At 48.3% G+C, this 26,018-nt stretch overlaps 1 protein-coding gene across 1 annotated transcript in view; it reads left to right on the top strand.

Annotated features, from left to right (window-relative positions):
* Positions 1 to 24,436, top strand: part of LOC146869088 (E3 ubiquitin-protein ligase TRIM39-like) — a 103,910-nt gene extending 79,474 nt beyond the window's left edge. The window contains exons 5-6 of the mRNA XM_085599750.1: positions 6,198 to 6,250; positions 21,948 to 24,436. Of these exons, the coding sequence (XP_085455876.1) occupies positions 6,198 to 6,250; positions 21,948 to 22,471 (577 nt within the window). The 3' untranslated portion in view covers positions 22,472 to 24,436. The remainder of the gene's footprint in view (positions 1 to 6,197; positions 6,251 to 21,947) is intronic.
* The last annotated feature ends 1,582 nt before the right edge of the window (positions 24,437 to 26,018 follow it).

The following is a 26,018-nucleotide window of genomic DNA, read 5'->3' on the forward strand; positions in this document are numbered from 1 at the left end:
TTAGGGAAAAGCGCAAGATGAAGTGCTCCCAGGGCGCTGGCAGGCTGTATCAAGCCTTGGCGAAATCAGAGGGAAAGCAAAAGGTCCAAGAAGTCCTGGAGGCATCAGGGGGGCAATGTAGGGCAGATTGGTCCCTAAAAAGAAGCCCTCCAGGCATCCAGGGGCAGGGCAGGGCCCAGGGAGGCAAGCCTTCCCCTGAGCCCCAGCAGCAGCACGCCCCTGGTAGATTCAAGTCCAGAACCAGAACATTTTCATGGGGTCACAGCCCCTCTATTTATATCAGCAAATCCTTTGTTTTACCACTGTAGGGCAAGAGGAGAACCAGATACAACTGGTTCAGGAGCACTTGAGCACTTTGTTTTGCTCAGCCCCTCTCTTCTATTCACAGGACAGGCCAGGGACATCAGACGCACCACAGGGGGTGTAACCAGCATTGTGGAGGGAAGGCCCAGCCCTATTCAGGTCCCAGGTGCAACTCATCCCTCCCATCTAGCTGCTGATCTCCCTATTCACCAATGGGCTGACTCACCCTGGCTCATGGAATTCCCCAGCCCTGCCACTCAAATTTCAGACAGGCAATTCACATCATACAGCACACAGACATGCCAACTTCTGGAAGTGGCACTTCTCTTATAGTTATAATAAATCCACGCACATCAATGCGCAGCATTTATTCTTACGAGTTCGCACATTCTAAACTTGACCCAGCACTCCTCTCACATCAGGAACTACCATGGACACACATATCCCCCATGCATTCCTATGGGAGGACAGGCCTATCTCACCACATGCACTCAGAGAGCACACGCACTTTACACTGGGCCACAGTGGTAAAGTGCGCAGAGGCCAAAAATCACTACCAATATGTCAGAGCTTAAGGCAAAAAGTTCAGGGGTGAACCTGCCAGAAGGGCCAAGTCCAACAGTAGTTTATCCCGTTCTCTGTATTTGAGAAATTTCCCTATTATGCTTCGGGGTCGAGCTCCTGGTTGCGGCGGTGGGACCAATGACTTGTGAGCCCTTTCCACCACAAAAAATAGTGTCACGTTTGTGAGTGCCGTCTTGATCCAGTCTTCCATGAAGGTCTCTGGGACGTTACCCTCGGCGTCCATGGGGAATCCCATAAATCATAGGTTACATCTGCAGGACCAGCCCTCTACCTAGTCCATCCGTGCCTCCAATCGACTCAAGCAGACCGCCTGGGCGGCCACCGTCACCTTCAATGTGGAGATCTCCCCCCACACTTCCGTGACCTGTGTCTCCGTTTCCACTGATCGCTCCGCTACCGTGCGAAGGTCGGTGTGGGGGAGGTTCATGTCTATGGCCATGGCTTCGGTTTTGGCCTGAGGCTTCAATTGCTGCCAGAATCTGGGCCCCCGAGGGCTCCATTGCAGGTTGTGTCGCCTCTTCAAGAGACTGTGATGTGGTGGTACCCGCTCCCTGTACCGTGAACTGGTCAATCTTTGTCTGCTTGCTGACCCTGCGCAGTTTGTCCTTACCCATGCCAGCTTGAGGACCTACAACTTTCTCTCCCTCAATATCTCCAGGATTTCTGGCGGAAGCGCTGCAGTTGTGGTCGCTCCCCACACCTTGTGTGTCTAGAATGAATGCCACCAGTGGTGCCAGTCCAATTCTCCACAGGTAAGCTGTGTGAGGGACTCCTGGCTCCCCTCGATGCCCATTTGAAGCTGCCGACCCTCCCTTGCTTCAGTCTCCTCCGGGGCTTCTTTCGTGAGATCCTGGCTCCCCTGGATGCCCATATAAAGCTGCTGACCCTCCCTTGCTTCAGTCTCCTCCGGAGCTTCTTTCATGAGATCCTGGCTCCCCTGGATGCCTCTATAAAGCTGCCGACCCTCCCTTGCTTCAGTCTCCGGAGCTTCTCTCATGAGATCCTGGCTCCCCTCGATGCTCATATAAAGCTGCCGACCCTCCCTTGCTTCAGTCTCCTCCTTCTTTCGTGCGATCCTGGCTCCCCTGGATGCTCATATAAAGCTGCCGACCCTCCCTTGCAATTTCTGGGGAAAGGAAGTGGTTTAGTGTTAAACAAGACAATCACCTTCGGAAGAACCAGCATCTTAATGGTGTTCACCCTCCCATAGATACTGAGGGGCAGATTTTCCCTCCATCTTGTAAGGCGAGCATCTATATCACGGTGTTGCTTGAACATGAAATACCTTTGAAAAACCTTTGGCAAAACAGGAACAGTTTGTTTAATTAAACATAGCGGCCAGGAGAACAGTTACAGGCACAGGGTCTGAGGAATGTCTCAAATTACAATCAATCTGTAGCGTTCTTATATACAATTCATTATAGGCAATAAAATGTTTCTGGAGATCCTTGTGGGAAGAGGAATGTAAGTTGCTCCCTCTAGATTCATAAATTAATTTTAATTGATAATCCAGGTGGGCCTCGACCTTGCAAGGACAAAATGCAGCCAGTGGTTAAAGTGTCAAGATGTCTGCCACGGGGAGCACGTGATCACTGCGTGTGCTGTGTTCTAATTTGCTCTATGTTCCTAACTCATGTGGCATCTGACTTTATGCTGTGTTTGGAGCGCGCATACCCCCTCCAGCCAGGCTCGCTTTATTGGGGCCAATCTCCCTTAACTATTGTAGTGTCTCTTCACTAATCTGTGGGATTGATCTCGGATTTCCCGTCCATGCATTTGTCTGCCGGCTACGTGCCACCCCACCTGTGGCCTGTCAATCAGTAACCTTGTGCCTAGGTCTCAGTGCTTGCCGGACTACGTATTTGCGAGTCGAGGTTGATGCGGCGTTCACAACGGGTGAATTTGTTAATAAGGACGCGATTTTTTTCACATAAATAAATGTATCATTTGTCATATCAGCATCGATTTTTTTCCTAATTAACAGTGGGATACCTTAGTTACGTTTAAATCCGATATTTCCTCCAAACTCTGAGTTACGATGATCCCAGGATTCCTAATCTGATTTCTGGTTTGAAGCCCTACCTTCTCTATAGCCCGGTCTTTCCCTTATTGATTAGATACCCTGACAGACTCCCAAAATCTCTGGCATGCGTCTCAAGCTGTGGAACAGAGAGCTCTGGCTTCGATGCATACAGAACTATGTCATCAGCATGCAGTGCTAGTCTGGTTGGTAACCCTGCAGCTTCAAAGGGAAGAATGGTCTAATCCTGCCGAATCATCTGGGAAAAGGGCTCAATATATACACAGAACAGAATTGGCGACAAAGGACACTGCTGTCTAGTTCCCCTGGATATCTGAAATGAAGCTGTAAGTTCGCCATCCAAAATCTTAGCTGCCGGCACCTTATATAGCATTTGCACAACTTCAGTAACATTGCTGCTGAAACCATAATCCTGCAATACCACCCAAAGATAGAACCTATTAACCCTATCAAATTTTTTAGCAGCATCAATTCTTGCGATTGTCAACAGGAGATTAGAGGCCTCGGCCATATCATTCGCACCGATAAGTCATTGGGTTAATTCATACAGCTTCCTTCCAGGCACAAACCACTTTTGATCGAAATGCATCAACTTTTGAAGGACATCTGATAACCTCTTAGCCAAGATTCCTGTAATCATTTTGTAGGAATCCACTAACCTAGCGTCTTTACCCGGCTTAAGGATCATAACTACAGTTGCCTCATATTAGTAAGGTGGAATTTAACAGCCTTCCAGAGAGATCTCATTAAAAAAAGATACCCAGAAACAGAAAGATAATTCTGGTGGGATCCCGCCTGGGCCTGCTGCTGTCCCTTTACTGAGCCTCCTAACCTGTTCCCTTATCTCTCCCTCTCTGACCCCATCTGGGCCTGCTGCTGTCCCTTTACTGAGCCTCCTAACCTGGTCCCTTATCTCTCCCTCTGTGATCCCGTCTGGGCCTGCTGCTTTCCCTTTACTGAGCCTCCTAAACTGTCCCCTTATCTCTCCCTCTGTGATCCCGTCTGCGCCCGCTGCTTTCCCTTTACTGAGCCTCCTGACCTGTTCCCTTATCTCTCCCTCTGTGATCCCGTCTGCGCCCGCTGCTTTCCCTTTACTGAGCCTCCTAACCTGTTCCCTTATCTCTCTCTCTGTGATCCCGCCTGCGCCTGCTGCTTTCCCTTTACTGAGCCTCCTAACCTGTTCCCTTATCTCTCCCTCTGTAATCCCGCCTGGGCCTGCTGCTTTCCTGTTACTGAGCCTCCTAACCTGTTCCCTTATCTCTCCCTCTGTGATCCCGCCTGGGCCTGCTGCTATCCCTTTACTGAGCCTCCTAACCTGTTCCCTTATCTCTCCCTCTGCTCCCGTCTGGCTCTGCTGCTTTCCCTTTACTGAGCCTCTGAACCTGTTCCCATATCTCTCCCTCTGTGATCCCGCCTGCGCCTGCTGCTTTCCCTTTGCGGTGCCTCCTAACCTGTTCCCTTATCTCTCCCTCTATGATCCCGTCCGGGCCTGCTGCTTTCCCGTGACTGAGCCTCCTAACCTGTTCCCTTATCTCTCCCTCTGTGATCCCTTCTGGGCCTGCTGCTTTCCCTTTACTGAGCCTCCTAACCTGTTCCCTTATCTCTCCCTCTCTGACCCCATCTGGGCCTGCTGCTTTCCTTTTACTGAGCCTCCTAACCTGTTCCCTTATCTCTCCCTCTCTGACCCCATCTGGGCCTGCTGCTTTCCTTTTACTGAGCCATCAAACCTGTTCCCTTATCTCTCCCTCTGTGATCCCGTCTAGGCCTGTTGCTTTCACTTTACTGAGCCTCCTACCCTGTTCCCTTGTCTCTCCCTCTGTGATCCCGCCTGGGCCTGCTGCTTTCCCTTTACTGAGCCATCAAACTTGTTCCCTCATTTCTCCCTCTGTGATCCCGCCTGGGCCTGCTGCTTTCCCTTTACTGAGCCTCCTAAGCTGTCCCCTTATCTCTCCATCTGTGATCCCCTCTGTGCCTGCTGCTTTCCCTTTACTGAGCCTCCAAACCTGTTCCCTCATCTCTCCCTCTGTGATCCCCTCTGGGCCTGCTGCTTTCCCTTTACTGAGCCTCCTAACCTGTTCCCTTATCTCTCCCTCTGTGATCCCCTCTGGGCCTGCTGCTTTCCCTTTACTGAGCCTCCTAACCTGTTCCCTTATCTCTCCCTCTGTGATCCCGCCTGGGCTTGCTGCTTTCCCTTTACTATCCCTCCTAACCTGTTCCCCTATCTCTCCCTCTGTGATCCCGTCTGGTCCCGCTGCTTTCCCTTTACTGAGCCTCCTAACCTGTTCCCTTGTCTCTCCCTCTGTGATCCCACCTGGGCCACCTGCTGCTTTACGTTTACTGAGCCTCCTAACCTGTCCCCTTATCTCTCCCTCTGTGATCCCGTCTGGGCTGCTGCTTTCCCTTTACTGAGCCTCCAAACCTGTTCCCTCATCTCTCCCTCTGTGATCCCCTCTGGGCCTGCTGCTTTCCCTTTACTGAGCCTCCTAACCTGTTCCCTTATCTCTCCCTCTGTGATCCCGTCTGGGCCTGCTGCTTTCCCTTTACTGAGCCTCCAAACCTGTTCCCTTATCTCTCCATCTGTGATCCCGCCTGGGCCTGCTACTTTCCCTTTACTAAGCCTCCTAACCTGGTCCCTTATCTCTCCCTCCGTGATCCTTCCGATACGGCCTAAAATCTGCTGTTCCATACGACGTAGGAGGATTTGCTTTGCAACCAGTTTTTCATTACTAAGCGGTCTGGGTTCATATCTTCCTTATATATCCCACTAAGGCTTTTCAATATCTTAGTTGTACAGAATGGTGACAAGGTTTACACTGGCAGGGATTGGATGTGACAATGTTGTGTTGTGGGTGCTGTCAGGAATTCACGTAGACCTCGGGTAGGAAGGTATTTATTAAGTATATACACAAGACTCCACCAGGAGCAGATGTAACCTGTTACTCAAACCACCCCCCCCTCACTCAGCCAACGGCCGCTCCTAGAAGGCCCACAACGAGGCACTCCATAGCGTCATATAAAGCACTCTGGTCTCACCGAGCTATCTGCCTTAGAACACCCACATCCTGTCATAAGATATTAAAGGTACTTTTGGATATCGTTAGAGGTTTGACTCTAGTGTATGAACAGTAACTCACTCTGAGCTCTAGTCCGCAGGCGCTGCTCTTAATGCTGAATCTTATTTCAAATACAGGTCCTATGTGATGTTCATCCTTTGTTCCTGTAGCTGTCATTGTTCTTTAATACAAAGATGATGTGTGTGTTATTACAGGTGTAATAATGTGAAGATTCAGTGCCCAGAGGTGGTGGTGAAGAGTTATAAAGGTAAATACCATTGTGATGATTAGCTCTGAATATTACCGTTCATGAATATGATATGGTATGAGATGGTGTGGTGTGCTATGGTATGGTGTGGTGTGGTGTGCTATGGTTTGAATTAATGAATGAAAGGGCATTTGTAAAGCACATGGCTACCCGGAAGTGTCCCAGCGCTAGGTGTGGTGTGGTATGGTATGGTGTGGTATGGTATGGTGTGGTACGGTATGGTATGGTATGGTGTGGTGTGCTATGGTATGGTGTGGTGTGGTGGGCTATGGAATGGTGTGGCATGATATGGTGTGGTATGGTGCGGTGTGGTGTGCTATGGTGTGGTGGGCTATGGTATGGTGTGGTATGGTATGGTGTGGTGTGCTATGGTATGGTGTGGTGTGCTATGGTATGGTGTGGTGTGCTATGGTATGGTGTGGTGTGCTATGGAATGGTATGGTATGGTGTGGTGGGCTATGGTATGGTGTGCGTGGTGTGCTATGGTATGCTGTGGTGTGCTATGGTATGGTGTGGTGTGCTATGGTGTGGTGTGGTGTGCTATGGTATGGTGAGGTGTGGTATGGTGTGGTATGCTATGATGTGGTGTGTTATGGTGTGGTGTGGTATGTTATGGTATGTTATGGCGTAGTGTGGTGTGCTATTGTGTGGTGTTGTGTGGCGTGCTACGGAATGGTATGGTATGTATAGTATGTTATGGGATATTATGGTGGGATGGGATGGTGTGGACTGGTATGTTATGGAATGTTGTGATGGTATGGTGTGGTGTACTAAAGGGTGAGATCATGGTATAATATGGTATAGTGGTATGGGATAGTTTGGTATGGTGGTAATGGATTGAATGGAATGGCAGTATGGTATGGTGTGGTGTGGTATGGTGTGGCATGGTGTGGTCTGGTATGTTATTGTATGGCATTTAATGGTAACGTGCACTCACGTCAGGGTACAGTTACTTGATTTGTGTCTCTAAACTTTGTCTTTTCCAGATTTTTCTAGATTTCTACTTATCTCCATTCTGTATACGTGCTGCCGCATTTCCTTTGTTTAAATCATTCTTCCCCTTGGACATTCATGCTAAGTTTATTGGAAATTCAGATGCGGTAATCTCACACCTCACATTAATGATACTGCTAGGCTTGACAACTGCGAGCAACTCAGTTACTGCAGTATTCTGGGACTAGTGAATGGGAAATTACCTCAAAATTTGGTATTTACCACATAACATTCTATTTCCCAGAGTTTTAGCACCAACAGGGACCTAGAGCATGCATCTACACGGACCCAACGCATGCATCTAAACTGACCTGGCACATGCACCCGCACTAACCTAGAGCATGCATGTACACGGACCCAATGCATGCATCTAAACTGACCTGGCACATGCACCCACACTAACCTAGCGCAAGCATCTACACGGACCCAGCGCATGCATCTAAACTGACCTGGCACATGCACCCGCACTAACCTAGAGCATGCATGTACACGGACCCAACACATGCATCTAAACTGACCTAGCACATGCACTTACACTAACCTAGCGCAAGCATCTACACGGACCCAACGCATGCAACTACACTGACCTAACGCATGCATCTACATGGACCCAACGCCTGCATCTAAACTGACCTGGCACATGCACCCGCACTAACCTAGCGCAAGCATGTACACGGACCCAGCTCATGCAACTACACTGACCTAACACATGCATCTACACTGAGCTAGTGCCTGCACCTACTTAATGCATGCACTCACACTAACCTATCGCAAGCATCTGCACTGTCTTAGTGCATGCACCTACACTGACTTAGCGCATGCGTCTACACTGACGTAGTGCATGCACCTACACTGACTTAGCGCATGCACCTACACTGACCTAGTGCATGCACCTACACTGACCTAGTGCATGCACCTACACTGACCTAGTGCATGCACCTACACTGACCCAGAGCATGCACCTACACTGACCTAGCGCATGCACCTACACTGGCCTATTGCACCCACACACAGTTTATAAGATCTTCCCTCACAGTCCACACTCACACCCTGCACTTGCAGTTAGGTCCGTCGCATCACGCACATATGCACTCATGCCATGCATGCACACACACAACACAAGACAACAGTAGAGTTCTGCTGCTCTGATTTCTGCAGATAATTCCTGAACACTATTTGTTGTTTTCCTGCTACAATTTCTGTAATTTCAGCCAAAGTGGAATGTGTCCCCAGTAATATCTGGTTGAGTGGAACCGCATGTGGTAATACTGCATGTGGTTATGCTGCACATGGCAATCATGCACGTGGGAATACTGCATGTGGTAATCCTGTATGTGGTAATACTGCATGTGGTTATGCTGCACATGGCTATACTGTATGTGGTTATACTGCATGTGGTAATCCTGCATGAGATAATACTGCATGTGGCTATGCTGCATGTGGTTATGCTGCACATGGCTATACTGCATGTGGTAATACTGTCACCTGGAATACCAGTTGGGCAGAAACTTCATTTTTTTGTCAAATTAGTGTTGACACAAAACTGGAAATAGGAATCTTTGGACTGTGACTTCTGACAGGGTGTTGGAATTCAATAAGATATTCTGGCTCAGCCCCTGTAGTGTTTCTACAGGGCGGTGGAGTTCAGTGAGATATTCAGGCTCAGCCCCTGTAGTGTTTCTACAGGGCGGTGGAGTTCAGTGAGATATTCTGGCTCAGCCCCTGTAGTGTTTCTACAATATACCTTAGTCTCAAATATGTCTGTAAATAATCAGACACCCAAATTGTAATCTTGCTTTGCTCCCATTGTAACTTTCTAACCCATAAATGATGTGCAATGGTTTATTTCCCTAAATACTTGGAGTTTTAAATACATTTATTGGGAAAACGTGAAAACCCTCCCACACAACACTGTAGTCTTGACTTCACTGGGACCGGCCCCTGCAGGAAGTTAATCAGATTAAAATGATCCTCTCCCTGGCTGCACTGACCTGAGGTAGAAATGTTTATTCCCTCTCAGACATTCCTAAGGCTAGACAGGGGTCTTGCGAACATGGACCTCAGATTGGACATCCCAAGAGATGGACCTCGGCTCTCCGGCCTTTACGTCACAACCAAATGTCTTTTGTCCACACCACTTCTGATCAGAACCTTAACTGTGACCCCCAAATCCTGGCTGAGGTCTAGTAGGAATAGGGAGGCGGCGTCTGTGGACAGCTAAAGCCAAAGGCAGTATCTCCAAAGTCTGTGGGAATCCAAAAGACACGGGGACCACCAGCAAGATGTGCTGAGTGGTATCTGTGCATTAGTTTACCTGCTGTGGCCTTACACCTGGAAAAACAACTGTATCTACACTCATTAATTCTACGAATGCTAACCAATCGAAGCATCCCTAAAGGGTGGTGTCTACCTGGGTCACTAAACTAGCACAGTATACCTTCTAGTAGCTCTGTCATTCTGTTCCATCTGATACTGTGTGCTCACTAGTACAGTATACATTGTGGTAGCTAATTTACTCTGTACCATCCAATGCAGTGCACTGACTAGTACAGTATACCTTGGGGTAGCTCTACCACTCTGTACCTTCAAATATAGTGTACTTACTAGTACAGTAGATCTTCGAGTAGCTCTGACACTCCGTACCATTTAATGCCGTGTACTGATTAGGACAGTATACTTCTATGCAGCTCTGTCACTCTGTTCCATCTAATGCAGTGTACTGACTTGTACAGTATACCTTGTACTAGCTCTGCCACTCCGTACCATCTAATACAGTGTATTGACTAGTACAGTATACCTTCTAGAAGCTCTGTTACCCTGTGCCATCTAATACAGTGTACTGACAAGTACAGAATGCCTTCTAGTACCTCTGTAATTCTGTGCCATCTAATTCAGTCTACTGACTACTACAGTATGCCTTTCAGTAGCTCTGTCACTCTGTACCATCTAATACAGTGTACTGACTAGTACATTATACCTTCTAGTAGCTCTGGAACTATATTCCATCTAAAATAGTGTACTGACTACTACAGTATACCTTAGAGTAGCTGTCAGTTACTCTGTCCCATCTAATACACCGTACTGACTAGTATAGTATACTTTTTACTAGTTTGATCACTCTATTCCAACTAATGCAGTGTACTGACTAGTACAGTATACCTTCAAGTAGCTCTGTCACTCTGTACCTTATAATACAGTGTACTCACTAGTACAGTATAACTTCTGGTAGCTCTGCCACTCTGTACCATCTAATGCAGTGTACTTACTTATACAGTATACCATCTCGTTGCTCTGTCACACTGTACCATCCAATGCGGTGTACCGACTAGTACTGTATACCATGGAGTAGATCTGCCACTCTGTGCCATCTAATATAGAGTACTGACAAGTACAGTATGCCATGGAGTGGCTCTGTCACACTGTAACATCCAATACAGTGTGCTAACTGGTACAGTGCACCTTCGAGTAGCTTTGTCACTCTGTACTATCTAATGCAGTGTACCGGCTAGCACAGTATGCTTTCTAGTAGCCCGATTGCTCTGTTCAATCTAATACAGTGTACTGACTACTACTGTATACCTTGGAGTAGCTCTGTCACTCTTTATCATCTAATATAGAGTACTGACTTGTACATTACACCTTTGGGTCTGTCAGTCTGTACTATCTAATACAATGTACCGAGTAGCACTGTATACCTTGCATCTAATGCAGTGAACTGACTCTTACTTTATACCTTCTTTTAGAAAAAAATTATCTTTATTCATTTTATTTTAAATACCTGTCAATCCACCCCCTCTCGTGACCCCCAACCCCCACCTCAGACAGGTAAAACATCATTGCATCAAACATAATTAATCAAGTGTAGTTCAATACATGACATCATTTCATATTTAAAATACATATAAACTCCCAAGGATCTGTGAATCCGATACAATCCTGTTAAAGAGCAATTTGTGTGACGCCCATAAAACATTCCTAAAGTGACGTGTGCAGATTTCCTCGTACAATATAAACGCCATTATTCAGCCAGAAAAAACCACAGGGGAAAATAAATACATATACTCTTATCATGACACGCTTTGACCTTGAATCCAAGTAATCAGGAGGTCCCAGATTTTCATGCCTTTTCAGCGTAAGCGGCTCCCTTTCCGTCTATATATAGCTATTTCCAAACTATACGTTGCTAATAATCTGGCAAGCCATTGTTGAAAAGCAGGTGACCTAGAGTCCAGCCAGGCAGAAGCAATACACATCCTTAAGACAGCCATAGATATAAAAATGAATTCATGACCCTTCCCCATTCGATTTGCTTCAGAAATCCCTAACAATATTACATCCTTTGACAATATTATTTCAGTTTTTAACACCTCCGATAAAAAATCTTATATATCCTTGATTCATTTTTGCGATACGTTACAAGACGCAAAGATGTGAATGATATCAGCATTATAAAGTGCACAACGTGGACAGAATGTTTCCTTTCCAGCCCCCCATTTTGCTATCTTGTCGGACGCAAAGTATAAAGAAAAACGGGTCTTATAAAATTGTGCTTGTAGCCTAGTGGACATTAAAATATATTGTGACATCTCATACGCATACAGAAAAGTCGCAGCTGAAACCTCCAATTTCAGCTGCCATCTTTGAGAACACTTGTCCAAATCATCGGGCAGAGCCGCATTTATAAGGCCATAGATCTCCCTGATAGAGCTTACTTTATCTTTAACTATACTTTTAATTGTTGCCACTCTCTCAAACTTGGCCCGTCCACTTCCTTTTCGTAAGAGTAAATCCCAAATCTGGAGAAACTAAAATCCCACCAATAAAGAGTATTTTCTTCTTTCATCTCATCAAAGGACCGGAGCCCTGAGGGGGAGTAAAAACAGCCAAACTGAGCAGCTTGCGACTATATATCTGTGTGGAGGCCCAATAGTGTAGTTTCAGATTCGGGGGAGCCAAACCCCCCCTGTCCCTCGGTAGGATGAGAAACCTAAGGGCTCGGCGAGGTCGCGAATATGCCCATATAAACTGGGAGAATATATTTTCTATTGCTTTAAACCATTGAGGAGTGAATTCTAAACAGATGGCCCTAAAAAGATATAAACATTTCGGGGAAAAGAGCATTTTTATCACATTACACCTACCCCCTATGGATAAATATAGGTTATTTAACCTTGTGTGTCTTTTTTAATATTCTCCGTTAGAGGCTCCATATTGTCCTTGAACACTTTATCCAACCTGGAGGTTATACTAATACGTGGCTTTTTCGACTACCCGGTTGTCTATCATCTTGACTTTATCATTAAGCACAAGCAGCGTCTTATCTTAATTCAGAGCATATCCAGAGATATACCCGAAGCGCTCAGCTGCATTTTCGATTACCTTTATGGCAGAATTATGGATCTGATGTAACAAGGACAATATCGTCTGCATTGGCCAAGGTCTTAGTTGCCCAGTTCTCTGACCATATTGCCGGTCTTAGCACATTATTTTCTAACCTGCGGATAAAAGGACCAATACACATTGCAAAGAAAAGAGGGGAGCACGGTCAACCCGCCTGGTCCCCCGGGAAATAATTTTTTTTTCAGAGAGTGTACCATTCACTATTTCTACCGCTGATGGTTCGACGTATAATGTTTTGACTGCTTGAATAAAACCATCCCTAATACCAATTCTAGACATGGCCGTCCATAGACATTGGGAGGAGACCCTATCAAAAGCTTTTTCTGCATCCAATTGGATAAGAGCCATAGGTTCTCCCGCAACATTGGTGATATCAAATAGTGTGATAACTCTCTGGACATGGTCAATTGTAGATCTCCTGGGAACAAACCTATGTTGGCGCCCCGAGATAACCGTATGAATTATTGGCGCAAGTCGGATGGCCAATAACTTTGAATAGATTTTAGAGTCATCGTTAATCAAGGTAATAGATGGTAGGAGCCCAATTGTAAGGGAGATTTATTCTTTTTTCAGAAAACCACTATTTTAGCCAAAGACCGTGATCCCGGAGGCTGTCAAACATTGACAATATGTACAAATAATTTATTTATAATTCCTTTTAGATGACGGGAAGTAGTATAGAATTAAATCTGGGTTGGTAATCCGCCCTAGCACAGGGTCAATAAAATCTCGGATTCTGTTAGATGTTATTTGCTGCCTGGTACGAACTGCCAAATGGTAACCAATCTGCTTGCTAAACTCATAACTGTTTCTTTTTGGGTTTTTGCTTTACTCATTACTTTATCCGCCAGAATATCAGTTGATGGTGGCTTTAGTGATCGCCACCTGCCATTGATCTACCTCCAGATCCCGCCCCTCAGCCCTTACCAAACCTTCGTCTGCTGCCCCTAAATTATCCTGAAGAGCCTTCATTGTTTGCTTGGCACATTTTTTAGGGTTTAAGGAATACCTCAATGTTTCTCCCCTAATACGTGCTTTCAAAGCATCCCACACCACCTCTATTGATGTACTCTCCATATTATCCTCCACGAACATCGGGATCCATTGTCTCATGTGAATACAATATTCCTCATTTAGTAGCATTGATCTCTCAAATGTCCATGATTTTAAGTTTGGCCTGGATAATTCCAATTCTAAATCGAGGACCAACGGGTTATGGTCTGATAGTACCCGCGGTAGCTTTTTTATATGATATTTCGAGCTCAGCTTTTTTTAAAGAAACATGTAGTCCAGTCTAGCATGAGTCATATGTCCGTTAGAAGAATAAGTGTACCCTGCGTCATTTGGTTTTATCAGGTGCCAGCAATCAATCAGACCAGGGGTCTGGCACAGATTCCTTAATGCCTGAAACACATTTGGTTTCCTACCCGTATATCTCCATCCGGCCTCTAGAGACTAATCACTGAGTAAGTTAATAATATAGTCCCCGTACAGAATAAGTGGAAGAGGCCAATGAGCGAGTTCACTGGAGATAGAATTGAATACACCAGGATCGTTGCTACTACATCCATATACTGTACATAGTGTCAGTTTCTTACCCATACTATATTGACATTTAGTAATTGCCCACCGGCCTAACTTATCAGAGCATGACCGTGTGCATTGGATCCCACCTCCTTGAGCCATTATAGCAACGCCCCGAACCCTGCCCCCCTGTGTTGTTGCGTTAACCACCCTATACCTGAGTGTTTTTAATACATGCAATTGTGATCCTTCCATATGTGTCTCTTGGAGGCAAATAATATTTGCCACAAACGCTTGTAACCCAACTTCTGCCTTTTCTTGATGTCATTGAGACCACAGATGTTGATAGTTGCGATTCTAAGTCTGCCCATGTCGGCTTATAACATTTACCAGATTCTGGTACCACATCACTGTACAGCAATCCCACCACACCGATCCCTCACTCTTTTCATCTAATGTGACAAATGTGATAAATGTGACAAAAACCACTATTGAACCAGACCCTTGTATCACCCGTCTGAGGATCCCATTCCCCCCCCCCTTTCCCCGCCCCCCTTCCCCTCAACCTAGGCAATCAGGCTCAACCATGAGCCTGCGCGAGGACGTCTGGACCACTCCTCTCCCCCCTCCACCTCTCTCCCCCCCACCAGTGATCAAATATACATAAAAAAATACAGCGCTCCCATAAAGAGGAATCTCCAGCCTCTATCTAGCGCTTTCCCTAGCATGTTACAGACTTATTTTTTACCACCGATGCCCCCTGCTAAGATATCATCCAGTAACTTCTGGGCTTGGATTTCAGAATTTAAGCTTAATTTCTGACCCTGAAAGACAACTTTCAGCCTAGCTGGATTTTGCAAAAATACTGCAGCCCTGCTGTCTGGAGAGGGGTTGTAAGCTGTCTAAGCCACCATCAGCAGCGTGTGCGAAATCTGGTTTGGCAAAAAGGAGAACCCTCAAAACTTCTTTCAGGAATAGGTCTGGCTAGGTCATACACAGCCTGGCGTAACACCACATTTCCAAAATAGACCAATATAGCAAGGGATAGCGCCCGCTCACTGGACGAGTGCCTTGGAGGTGACAAGGGAAATCGATGGACACATTGTACTTCCTTGTCCCAATCCCAGTGAGAAAGATCGGGTAGGGAACCTTTCAGCCGGGTTCAGAGCAAAGATGTCCGCAATAGATCACATTTTAGGTTACAACTATTACATTGGAAGACAGTGTGTATAGAGGGTGGCAGCCTTAACTCATTTTTGTGGACCTATCTGCATCTGACTTGGTGTCGAGGGACAAACTTTGGGCTGTTTTATTGGACTTGTAGCTCCACCTTAACTTTGCCACCAGCTGAAATTGACTGCATGAAGGCAATTTTGCCCAAATTAGGTACGGCAAAAATAGTGAACTCACAGCCCCCATACCTGTAGACAGAGGTGTACGCCAAGGCTGCGTCTTGCCACAACCCTTTTTTGCCTTGTTATTAATGGCCTAGTTGAGGCTCTGATTGCTGGGAAGGATATTGATGCCCCTAAGCTGGCGAACCGTGAAGAACCTGCCATGATGTTCGACGATGACACCCTTCTGCTCTCAAAGTCACCTATGGGAATTCAGAGGGCCTTAGACAGCTTTATGTTTTTTGCAAAAATAGGGGGTTAAGATCAATTTGCAGAAAACCAAATGCATGGTATTTAATGCAGGTAATAGTGTTCAGCCAAATCCTTGCCTAGATGGGAAACTCCTCGAGAGGAGGACTGGGACTGGGGTGCCCAAATCAAGAAAGCAAGCTTAAAGCTGGCCCAGACAATGGGGGAACTGACAAAGGTATGCAGAAGTTGTATCCATAAATCTGTTGGGCCGGTGGTGGAAATCTACAAAGCACAAGTTAGGGGTCCTGCCCTGTATGGGGCTGATATATGGGGTCACCGTCCATCTGGCTCGATAGAGAAAATTGAGAATTCCTTTGCCAAGCAATTGTTGGGTCTTCCCCCAAGCTCCCCGCTTACACCGCTTCGTATGGACCTTGGGATTAGTCCAATTGCAGACGATGCCACTCTTAGACCACTTTTATTCTGGCGATGTCTGTGGAGTACCCCAGAACTAGCTGTACACAGGGAAGAGCTGAGCAAAGTGTTGAGCTTACAGGATGCAAGCAAACTACCATGGCTGGCCTTCATCAAGAATACTTTTGCGGCCATAGGAAGGGGTAATTTATGAAACAATGCAGAAGAAATCTGCTGATAATATCTAGGAAGGACCTGGTAGAGAGCTACAGGGAGCACAAACGTAGCCGGATACAGGGGAGTTCTGCGACTGGCTCATTAATTGCAGTGTTTATAGAGATAAAAAAACAGTACAGATTAGATCCTGCCTGGACGATATCCAGCTGGCTCTTGCCAACAAGTTATACCTGCAGTTTAGGCATGGGGTGTTCCCGTTGTGTGCTTTCACAAATAAATGAGCGGGTTCATCCAATTTGGGATGTTCGGCATGTAGCAATGCAGCGGAGACGGAATATCATGTAATATTTTTCTGTCAAGGGTATAAGAAGGCGAGACACCGATGGCTATTACAGCTATACAGAAATCTGGGAACTAAGCACTGTACTGAGGTTTGTAGGATTTTGAAATATGACACCCACATGCCCATTGTGCATTCAATATGAAGTTTTTTATTCTCCATGTGGTGTGCACGTCGAGCTATCCTGAAGAGGAGCCCATAGGTTCTGCCTGATTATTTTATCATATCTTATCAACTGGGTTTGGTATTTTTAATATCATTTTTTTAAGCTTAAAATGTGCATCTTGTACCTTTGTTATCTGTATATTCTTTTAAATTTGTGATCATGTGACGGCTGTGATGTTAGCAACACAAACTTTGGTTTCTTGGAAAATTTGTTAAGGCCTAATATTGCTCTTGTATTGCACACCCATTTTTATTGGTATTTTATTAAAATAACAATGTAATGCACATGCAATTTATGAGTAACTCTACCCCTTATTTAGAGCAATGAGAGTTTTTTACTTTCATGAAAGGAAAATTCAATCGAATGAAATGTACTGTATTATTATCTGTGCTTTTATGGTCATACTGACCGAAAATAAATAAAGACTTTTCTATCTCTCTCTCTCATATTAATTATACATTTCCTTATGTCATTGCCCTCGCACTTTTCGGGGATTCCTAGCATCCTTAGATTATTGTGGCGCTGGCGATTCTCATAATCCTCAAGTTTCCACATAACATCTTTCAGGGTACTCTCCTGTGATGTAGCCTGAACCTTCAGCGTGTCAACTGTATTTTCTAATGCCTCAGTACGTGGCTCTACCATATTTAATCTCTCCGAGAAGTCAGTACAGATTTTCCCAGTCTTGCGTATGGATCCTTGGAGTTTTTTAGAGGCCAGCCGTGCTTGACGATTATCAGACTTGACATCATCCTGGAATAGTCGCAGGGATGGTAAGATTAAAGCTACGGAGGGTTCATCCACCTTTCTATCGTTTGATTGCTCCATTTCTCCCCTTGGATTCCAAATTGAAAGTTTCTCTTTTCCATTTACATCTTCAGGGGGTAACAGTTGTGCAGCTGAATAATCCCAACCCAATTCCTCCTCAACCTCATTATCACCTGGGGTTTTCTTGAACTTTCTTCCCAGATGTCCGTTTGGGTTTCTTAGAGATGGCGCCTTTCTCTTGTCGGCTACTATTACTTGGGAAAGAGCCTCCGCCATCGCTACTAGCAAATAGGCTGGTGTCAGATCCCTCTGATTCCTCAGTAGTGAAAAAACCTTTTCCAAAGAAGCAGGGCATAAACAACCAGTCTCCATAGTTTTTCTTTGAGATTCACTCGCTCTAGATGTGCCTTGCTTACTTTTGCTTGTCATATCTGGTGTACTAACACCCTTTTCATCATTTGATTTATCGGTAGGTATATCGGGGGGCAGTTATCATTTCTTCCAGTCTCATCCGCCGGGCAGGTATGTCAAGATGCTTCCAGAATAGTATTATCAGTTTGCCAGCCAAGGGGTCGTACTTTTAGCTAGGGGATTCTCATTTTCCGCCTCTTGTATACCGGGTATTGCAGTATGTGTAGGGCTGTTCACAAAGTTACACACTTCCCCATTACCATCACCATTTCGTTGATTTTGCTGTCTTTCCTGCACAGCCTTCTCCTTTTCGCTCATGTCTAGGGGTAGAAACATGCTCGAGATGGAAGGTTGCAACCTCTCCGGATGCCTGTAAGCACCGGGGAATTGTCTTTATGTGAGGCTCTATTTTTTCCTTTTCCTGCTTTTCCTGTTTGTCCCCTTTACCAGCACAAGGGTCTCCCTTCCTGCCCCCCAATTTGGCATCTGTCCCTTTACGGGGTGATTGTATGGAGTTGGTAGCAGGGGCCGCAGTCCGTGGTTTCCCTTTTCTGCGAGCAGCCATCACCACTGACTCTGCGGTCTGCGTTCCAGCCTGTGGAGCGTTGCTGTATCCAGCCTGTCAGGAGCATCCATGTTAGAGTCTCCCAGCGGCCGAGCAGGAGCCCGGTCTTCCCCAGCATGAGCGTGTCCAGCGCCCTCCTCGTTGTTCTGCCGGAGTGGGCCCATTGAGATCTCCCATCAGACTATTGCCCTAGCACATACTCCGGTTTCACAGCACAGAGAAATATCCTGCGAGAGAGGAGAGAGGTGAGTGGTGGCCTCACTCAGACGTCATCTTACCTCCTTCGTTCCAAAAAACTTTGGCGGTCCGATCCCGCGTTGCGTCGTCTTCGCAGGAAGCAGCCCTTACTTTATACCTTCTAGTATAAACCAAGAAGACCGTCAATGCACAACTAATGTGATTCATCGGAGAATACTCCATCTTTGACCCCTCCCAATCCGGATTCCGCAGCAACCCCAGACCCGAGACCGCTCTACTCACCGCCACAGACGACATCCACACCCTCCTCTGTAGAATCTAATATAGAGTACTGACCAGCAACGCCAGCCAGCCCACCATCTCCTCCTGGACCCCAGTCACCACTGAAGACACCACTTCGACCATGTAAGACATCCACTCAGGGGCCCCCCCGGACCCCTGCCCGCAACACATCTACCACAGAGCCACCACCACCATCGCTCCAGAACTACGACACACCATCAACGCCAGCTTCAAGACCGGCATCTTCCCCGACGACTGGAAATGCGTAGAAGTCAGACCCCAGCTCAAGAAGCCCTCAGCAGACCCCACGGACCTCAAGAACTACCAACCCATCTCCCTCCTCCCCTTCGCGGCCAAAGTCATGAGAAGACCGTCAATGCACAACTAACGAGATTCATCGGAGAAAACTCCATCCTCGACCCCTCCCAATCTGGATTCCACAGCACCGAGACCGCTTGACTTGCCACCACAGACGACATCCGCACCCTCCTCGACCAAGGACACACCGCAGCCCTGATCCTACTCGACCTCTCGGCAGCATTCCACACCGTCTCCCACCGCACACTCACCTCCAGACTCCACGATGCCGGTATACAAGGAACCGCCCTCGACTGGATCTGCTCGTTCCTCACCGGCAGAATCCGAAGAGTCAGACTGCCACCCTTGCTCTACAAACCCACAAAAATCAACTGCGGAGTACCCCAAGGATCATCGCTCAGCCCCACGCTTTTCAACATCTACATGGCCCCCTCGCCGCCATCGTCCGACAACACAGACTCAGCATAGTGTCCTACCCCAACGACACCCAACGACACCCAGCTCATCCTCTCCCTCACCAAGGACCCCTTCACCACCAGACTCAACTTCCAGGAAGAAATGAAGGACGTCGCATCCTGGATGAGCAGCAGCTGTCTGAAGCTCAACTCAGAGAAGACAGAGGTCCTCGTCCTTCGGACCCTCCCCTTCTGCATGGGACAACACCTGGTGGCCCACCACCCTTGACAGCCCTCTCACCCCCACGGACTACGCCCAAAACTTTGGCATTGTACTTGACTCCTCCCTTTCCATGAACCGTCAGGTCCACGCTGTCGCCTCCAGCGGCTTCAACACCCTTTGCATCCCCCGAAATACCTTCAAATGGATCCCCCCCCCCCCGAATTAAGAAAGGCCATCACCCACGCACTCATAACCAGCAGACTGGACTACGGAAACACCCTCTACACCGGGATCAACAAGTCTCTGCTCAGCAAGCTCCAGACCAAACAGAACACCGCAGCCAGACGTGTCCTCAGAATCCCTCGACATGAACACATCACCTAACACCTGCAGAACCTCCACTGGCTCCCCGTTGAGAAGAGAGTTACTTTCAAGATACTCACCCATGCCTACAAATGCCTCCACAACATCGGACCCCAATACCTCAGCAAAAGAATCTCCTTCCACGTACTCAAGAGAAACCTCCAATCTGCCGACCTCACCCTTGCCGAAACCCCACGCATCCACAGAGCCAGAACATGCGGAAAAGCATTCTCCTACATCGTGGCCAAGACCTGGAACGAGCTCCAGATCGACAACAGATGCGCCCCCAACATGAACAGCTTCAAGGAAGACACTTAAGACCGGGCTCTTCGAGTGAACGGAGCTGCTCACCTCCCCCGCGCCTAGAGACCCTCAGCGCACTTACAGTTCCTCTGATTGATTGATTGATTGACCAGTACAGTATGCCTTGAAGTGACTCTGTTACTTTGTAGTATGTAATTCTGTGTACTGACAAGTACAGTATGAATTGGAGTGGCCCTGTTACTCTGTAACATCCAATACAGTGCACTGACTAGTACAGTACACCTTCTGGTAGCTCTGCCACTCTGTACCATCTAATGCAGTGTACTGACTAGTACAGTATTCCTTCTAGTAGCTCTCTTACTCTGTACCATCCAGTGCAGTGTACTGCCTAGTACTGTATGCCTTGGAGTAGCTCTGTCACTCTGTGCCATCTAATGCAGTGTACAGTACTGTATACCATGCAGTGTACTGACTAGTACTGCATGACGTCTAGGAGCTCTCTCACTCTGTACAATATAATCCAGGGTACTGACTAGTACTGTTTTCCTTGTAGCAGCTCTGTTACTCTGTACTATCTATTATAGAGTACTGACTAGTGCAGTACGCCTTTCAGTAGCTCTGTCACTCTGTGCCATCCAATGCAGTGTATTGACTAGTACAGTATATGTTCCAGTACCTCTGCTACTCTGTGCCATTTCATTCAGTGTACTGACTAGTACTGTATTCTTTCTCGTAGCTCTCTCTCTAGTGTACTGACTAGTACGGTTTCCTTGTAGTAGCTCTGTTACTCTGTACTATCTATTAGAGAGTACTGATTAGTACAGTAAACCTTGGAGTAGCTAACACTCCGCACCATCTAATCAAGTTACTGCTACTCGCTGCTATTGTAGTGTGCGTCATGTGTGGTACAGCAATGTATGCTGCGTGGTGCAGTGTAGTGTGTAATAGAATGTCCACTATGCAGTGCAGTGTGCTCTTCGGTGTAGTGTGTGCTCTGGATGAATACGCGCTCTAGTGTAGTGAGTAGTCTAGTGCTGCACGCTTTAGTGTAGTGATCAGTCTAGTGCCGCACGCTTTAGTGTAGTGAGCAGTCTAGTGCCGCGCGCTTTAGTGCAGTGAGCAGTCTAGTGCCGCACGCTTTAGTGTAGTGAGCAGTCTAGTGCTGTGCGCTTTAGTGTAGTGAGCAGTCTAGTGCTGCGCTCTAGCGCCGCATGCTCCTTCCAGGTGTGGTGTAGATTAATCATATGTAAAACAGAAGCAGTGATTACAGCCTTTCTTTGTGTCTCTAATTGTGAATCTCTTCTCTGCAGTGATGGTGACTCTGGATCCTGACACGGCTCATCCTCGGCTCCTCCTGTCTGAGGGGCGGAGACGTGTGAGAGGGACAGACACAGCACAGACCCTGCCGGACACCCCCAAGAGATTCACCTCCTGCCTATGTGTGCTGGGGAGCAAGGGGTTCACCTGCGGCAGACATTACTGGGAGGTGCAGCTGCTGCAGGAGGGGTGGGGGTGGTATGTGGGGGTCGCAGCAGAGTCTGTGAACAGGAAGGGAGGGATCACATGGTCACCTGAGGGGGGAGTCTGGGCTCTGCAGGGGTGGGGGGGTCAGTACAAGGCTCTCACCTCCCCTGCGACCCCTCTGTCCCCTCGTGGGAAGACCCTGAAGCTGGGGGTGTATCTGGACTACGAGGGGGGGCTGCTGTCCCTGTACAATGCTGACTCCCTGGAACTTCTCTACTCCTTCCCGCAGGCGCCCTTCAAGCAGAGGCTCTTCCCGATCTTCTATCTCGGTCTCTACTATGGAGGAGGAGCGGAGCTGAGGCTGGTGTGAGCCCCCCTCCCCCCCCCCCCAACTGTCATCCACGGTTTAAACCCCAACATTCCAAAGAACCTTCAAACTCCAACATTCCAAAGAACCTTCAAACTCCAACATTCCAAAGAACCTTCAAACTCCAACATTCCAAAGGACCTTCTTCACAATGACCTCACCTGTTGCCATGACAACTAGAAGCCTCGTGTGAAACTATGTATCTCTTTTCCTTGTATATTTTTAAAACAAGGGCAGACAATGTTTGCCGTGTGAATCTTGCACCTAAAATCATGTAACATATGATAACATCTCTGCAGAATTAAACAAGCATTGGCATAGCCAACAGGTCTCGCCTTTAGGAGCTTGTAAGTGTTTAGGTATGTTGTAGAGCAGTGTGGCTGCTGTGCTCCGTACTGCAAACTTGGTGTCTAGTGCAGTAACTTGGGGCAGTGGCATGGTGTGGTGTGTTGTTATAAGGTGTGTGTTGGTGGGATACATGTGGGTAGTGTGCTGGGGTGCATGTGGGTGGCATATGCATCTTTACAACAAAAATCCCCAATTGTAATTAGATTAATAATGCTTGTCTACAAACTATTGAAGGGCAATAAGGGTAAATGTAATATGCATGGCCCCATGGACCAATCTAACACGTTTATAATAGTAAAATATCGATTGAAAACAACAAAACTACCAGCCTGTCGTTAACTCTTACGTTTACTGTTTGTGTTTCCAAATTGTTAAATCCCTAACCACATCGATTGGCGGCAATTTCCCAGAACCCATAGTCATTCATTGCAATGATTTAGCAACTTTTTTTTTTTAAATCTACGAAATTTACTGTTCCCCATAAAGTACAATAAATACACCAATTTCTACCCCCCAAAAAAAGACTCTAGACTCACCCACAGTTTGCCCCACAAACGCCCCCTCCCCATTACCAGATAAACTCTTCCAACACTTTTTAGTAAAGTGAAATCTAGTTCCGCTGTAGATCGCACACATCCACTGTTGGACCCGGCCGCGTGGCGTGGTCCTTAACCCCCTGGATTGTGCCCGTTCCCCGCCCCGGCCTTCACGGGCCACCCGTCTGAACTGCACCAAGGCCCTTCACCCGGAGCTGCACGTGGTCGCATACTCCTCGTGGCTCCGCCATCTTGTTGGCATCCACGTCACACCGTGCACCCCCGCTCAACCCGGCCTCGACCCCAGCGAAGCCCCGACATCGAGGCACCACGAACTAGCCAGGGGGTGCCGCAGGAACCATTCATCGCCCCCGGCGGAGGACAGTATCGATGGGACCCCCAACTGTCCTCCCCTCTCGAGGTGTGATCGCCCTGCAACTCCCATGGGCCTGGCGCCTCTCCTGCTGGGCGTCTGGCCACCTCCACCCGGCCACTCCGCCCCCTCGGGCGCATAGGTCCGGACATCAAAGGGCTCCAGACCTATATCTGGGGCGATCCCACCACAGCTCGGCAGTTGTATCCCGGAGTCGAGAGCCCTGCTGATTGAATCGCGGCTGACCCTACGGAGAAGAACTCTTGTCGGAACCATCACGAGCCCTGCTGACTGCGTCGCGGCTCCTTCTTGTGAACCCTTTCTGAACCACCTGGAACATCGGAGCCCTGCTGACGCCGTCGCGGCCCAACCTCGCTGAAACCTTCCTAGGAGCCCTGCTGACGACGTCGCGGCTCGAGCTGAGCAGAAACCATCTTGAGAGCCCTGCTGATTTGATCGCGGCTCTCCACGAACTGTACGCCAGAGCCCTGCTGACGCCGTCGCGGCTCGACCCATCCGAGATCCGGAGGTCCTCCAGCTTGAGGATAAGAACTGGGCCCCAGGTACCCTCGTACCGCATTCCTGCCAAAGACTGTCCCGCTACCCCGACCCTTCCAAAGAGACCCTGAGACTTTTGGTGGATCCCTCGATCCCTTCGTGTAAATATTGACCTCGTAACCTTTTTATTGCTGATAAAGAATTGCTTGTCACAAGACAACCTCCTTGAGTCCTGTGTGGTGGTGTTACTGTGCTAGTACGTGATAGGAGAAGGATCTCTCAGGAGACTTCTCGGCAGCGCTCGGCTACTTCGTGCAGTGTGAGGGCCCCCCCTTGGTGGTCGTACCGACTCCTCGGGGTCCGCCTTCCAACATTTGGTGGCCAGCGACGGGATCCGAGCCGAACGCAGTACGTACCAGCCAGTACCCACTAGCTACCCATCCAAACGAACAGCATCATGAGCAGCCAGGAAAACAACGCGACAATGGAGTTCCAGCCCGAACGGCTGGAAGAATATACGCACAAAGAATTAAAACAGTTCTGCAAAGATAAAGGCATTGCAACCACCAGCCTAGGTACCAAAGAGGAGATGCAGAAAGCTCTGAGGGCATGGTTGGAGGCCGGGGCAGGCCCCTCCCAGGAAGAAGGGCCCTTGCCCCTGACTGAGACCACAGCAACCGCACGGACTCCGGCAACCGGAGGAAGAAAGAGCCTAGAAACCGGCCTCTCCGAAGAAGAAATACGAGAGCGGGAAAAGGTCCGGAGCCACGAGCTAGAGCTCGCCCGACTGCGGCTGGACGGCGAACTCCAGCTGGCAGAAAAGAAACTGGCCCTAGAGCAGCTGCGCCTTCAAGAAGAGATAGAGGAGAAGAGACGACACCGGGAGTTGGAGGAAAAGAAACTAACTCTTGAGCACGAGCGCAGTCTCAAGGAGCTCGAGATCAAGGCCAAGAACGGAGGGACCGACACCCCCAGTACTAGAGACACTCTGCCGCCTTCCGAGGCCAAGGTACATATCCCGAAAGAGGTCGTCAAGGAGTATTACAAGAATGACGACATCCAACAATGGTTCAAGGCCTACGAGGTGGCCATGACCTCTCATCGGGTGCCCCGAAAAGACTGGGGCGCGGGCCTGTGGGGGCGGTTCCTGAGTGAGGGGCGGGACACGCTGCTCCAGCTACCGGAGGAGGTGATGACCTCCTACGATCACATGAAGGAGGCCCTGCTCACCCGCTACGGGCTAACAGCGGAAATGTACCGCCAGCGGTTCAGAGACTGCAAGAAAATCCCGGGTACCACATGGGTGGAATATGTGGACTTTTTCAGTCGGGCCCTAGAAGGGTGGATCAAAGGGAGCAAAGTAACCACCTACGGGCAGCTGGTCGACCTCATCGTGTGGGAACACCTTTCCAACAATTGCTTCGTGGAACTGAGACAGCACCTCCTCGACAGCAAAATGACCGACCCGCGAAAACTTGCCGTCGAGGCCGATCGATGGGTCAACTCCCGGGTCCCCCGGAACTCAATGGGGGAGTACCAGAGGAACCCCAACGGACCCCCCCGCCAGCGCGGTGGGGGGGGAGGGCCGAACAGGAACCGAGACCCTCCCGCCGGGGCCCCCAGGAGCCCCCCTCGAGGGCCACCGCAGCCACATCTCTCCCCGAGCCTAGCCCGAAGGGTGGGCCCGGCCCGACCCGGACCACGGCCACCAGTGACCTGCTACGGCTGCCAACAAACCGGACACTTTGCCAGCGATCCGGCCTGCCCTCTGAACCGAAGAAACGGGGCCGGCGGG

The sequence above is a fragment of the Triturus cristatus genome, chromosome 1_1, assembly GCF_964204655.1.
Source record: "Triturus cristatus chromosome 1_1, aTriCri1.1, whole genome shotgun sequence".
Taxonomy (NCBI): Eukaryota; Metazoa; Chordata; class Amphibia; order Caudata; family Salamandridae; genus Triturus; species Triturus cristatus.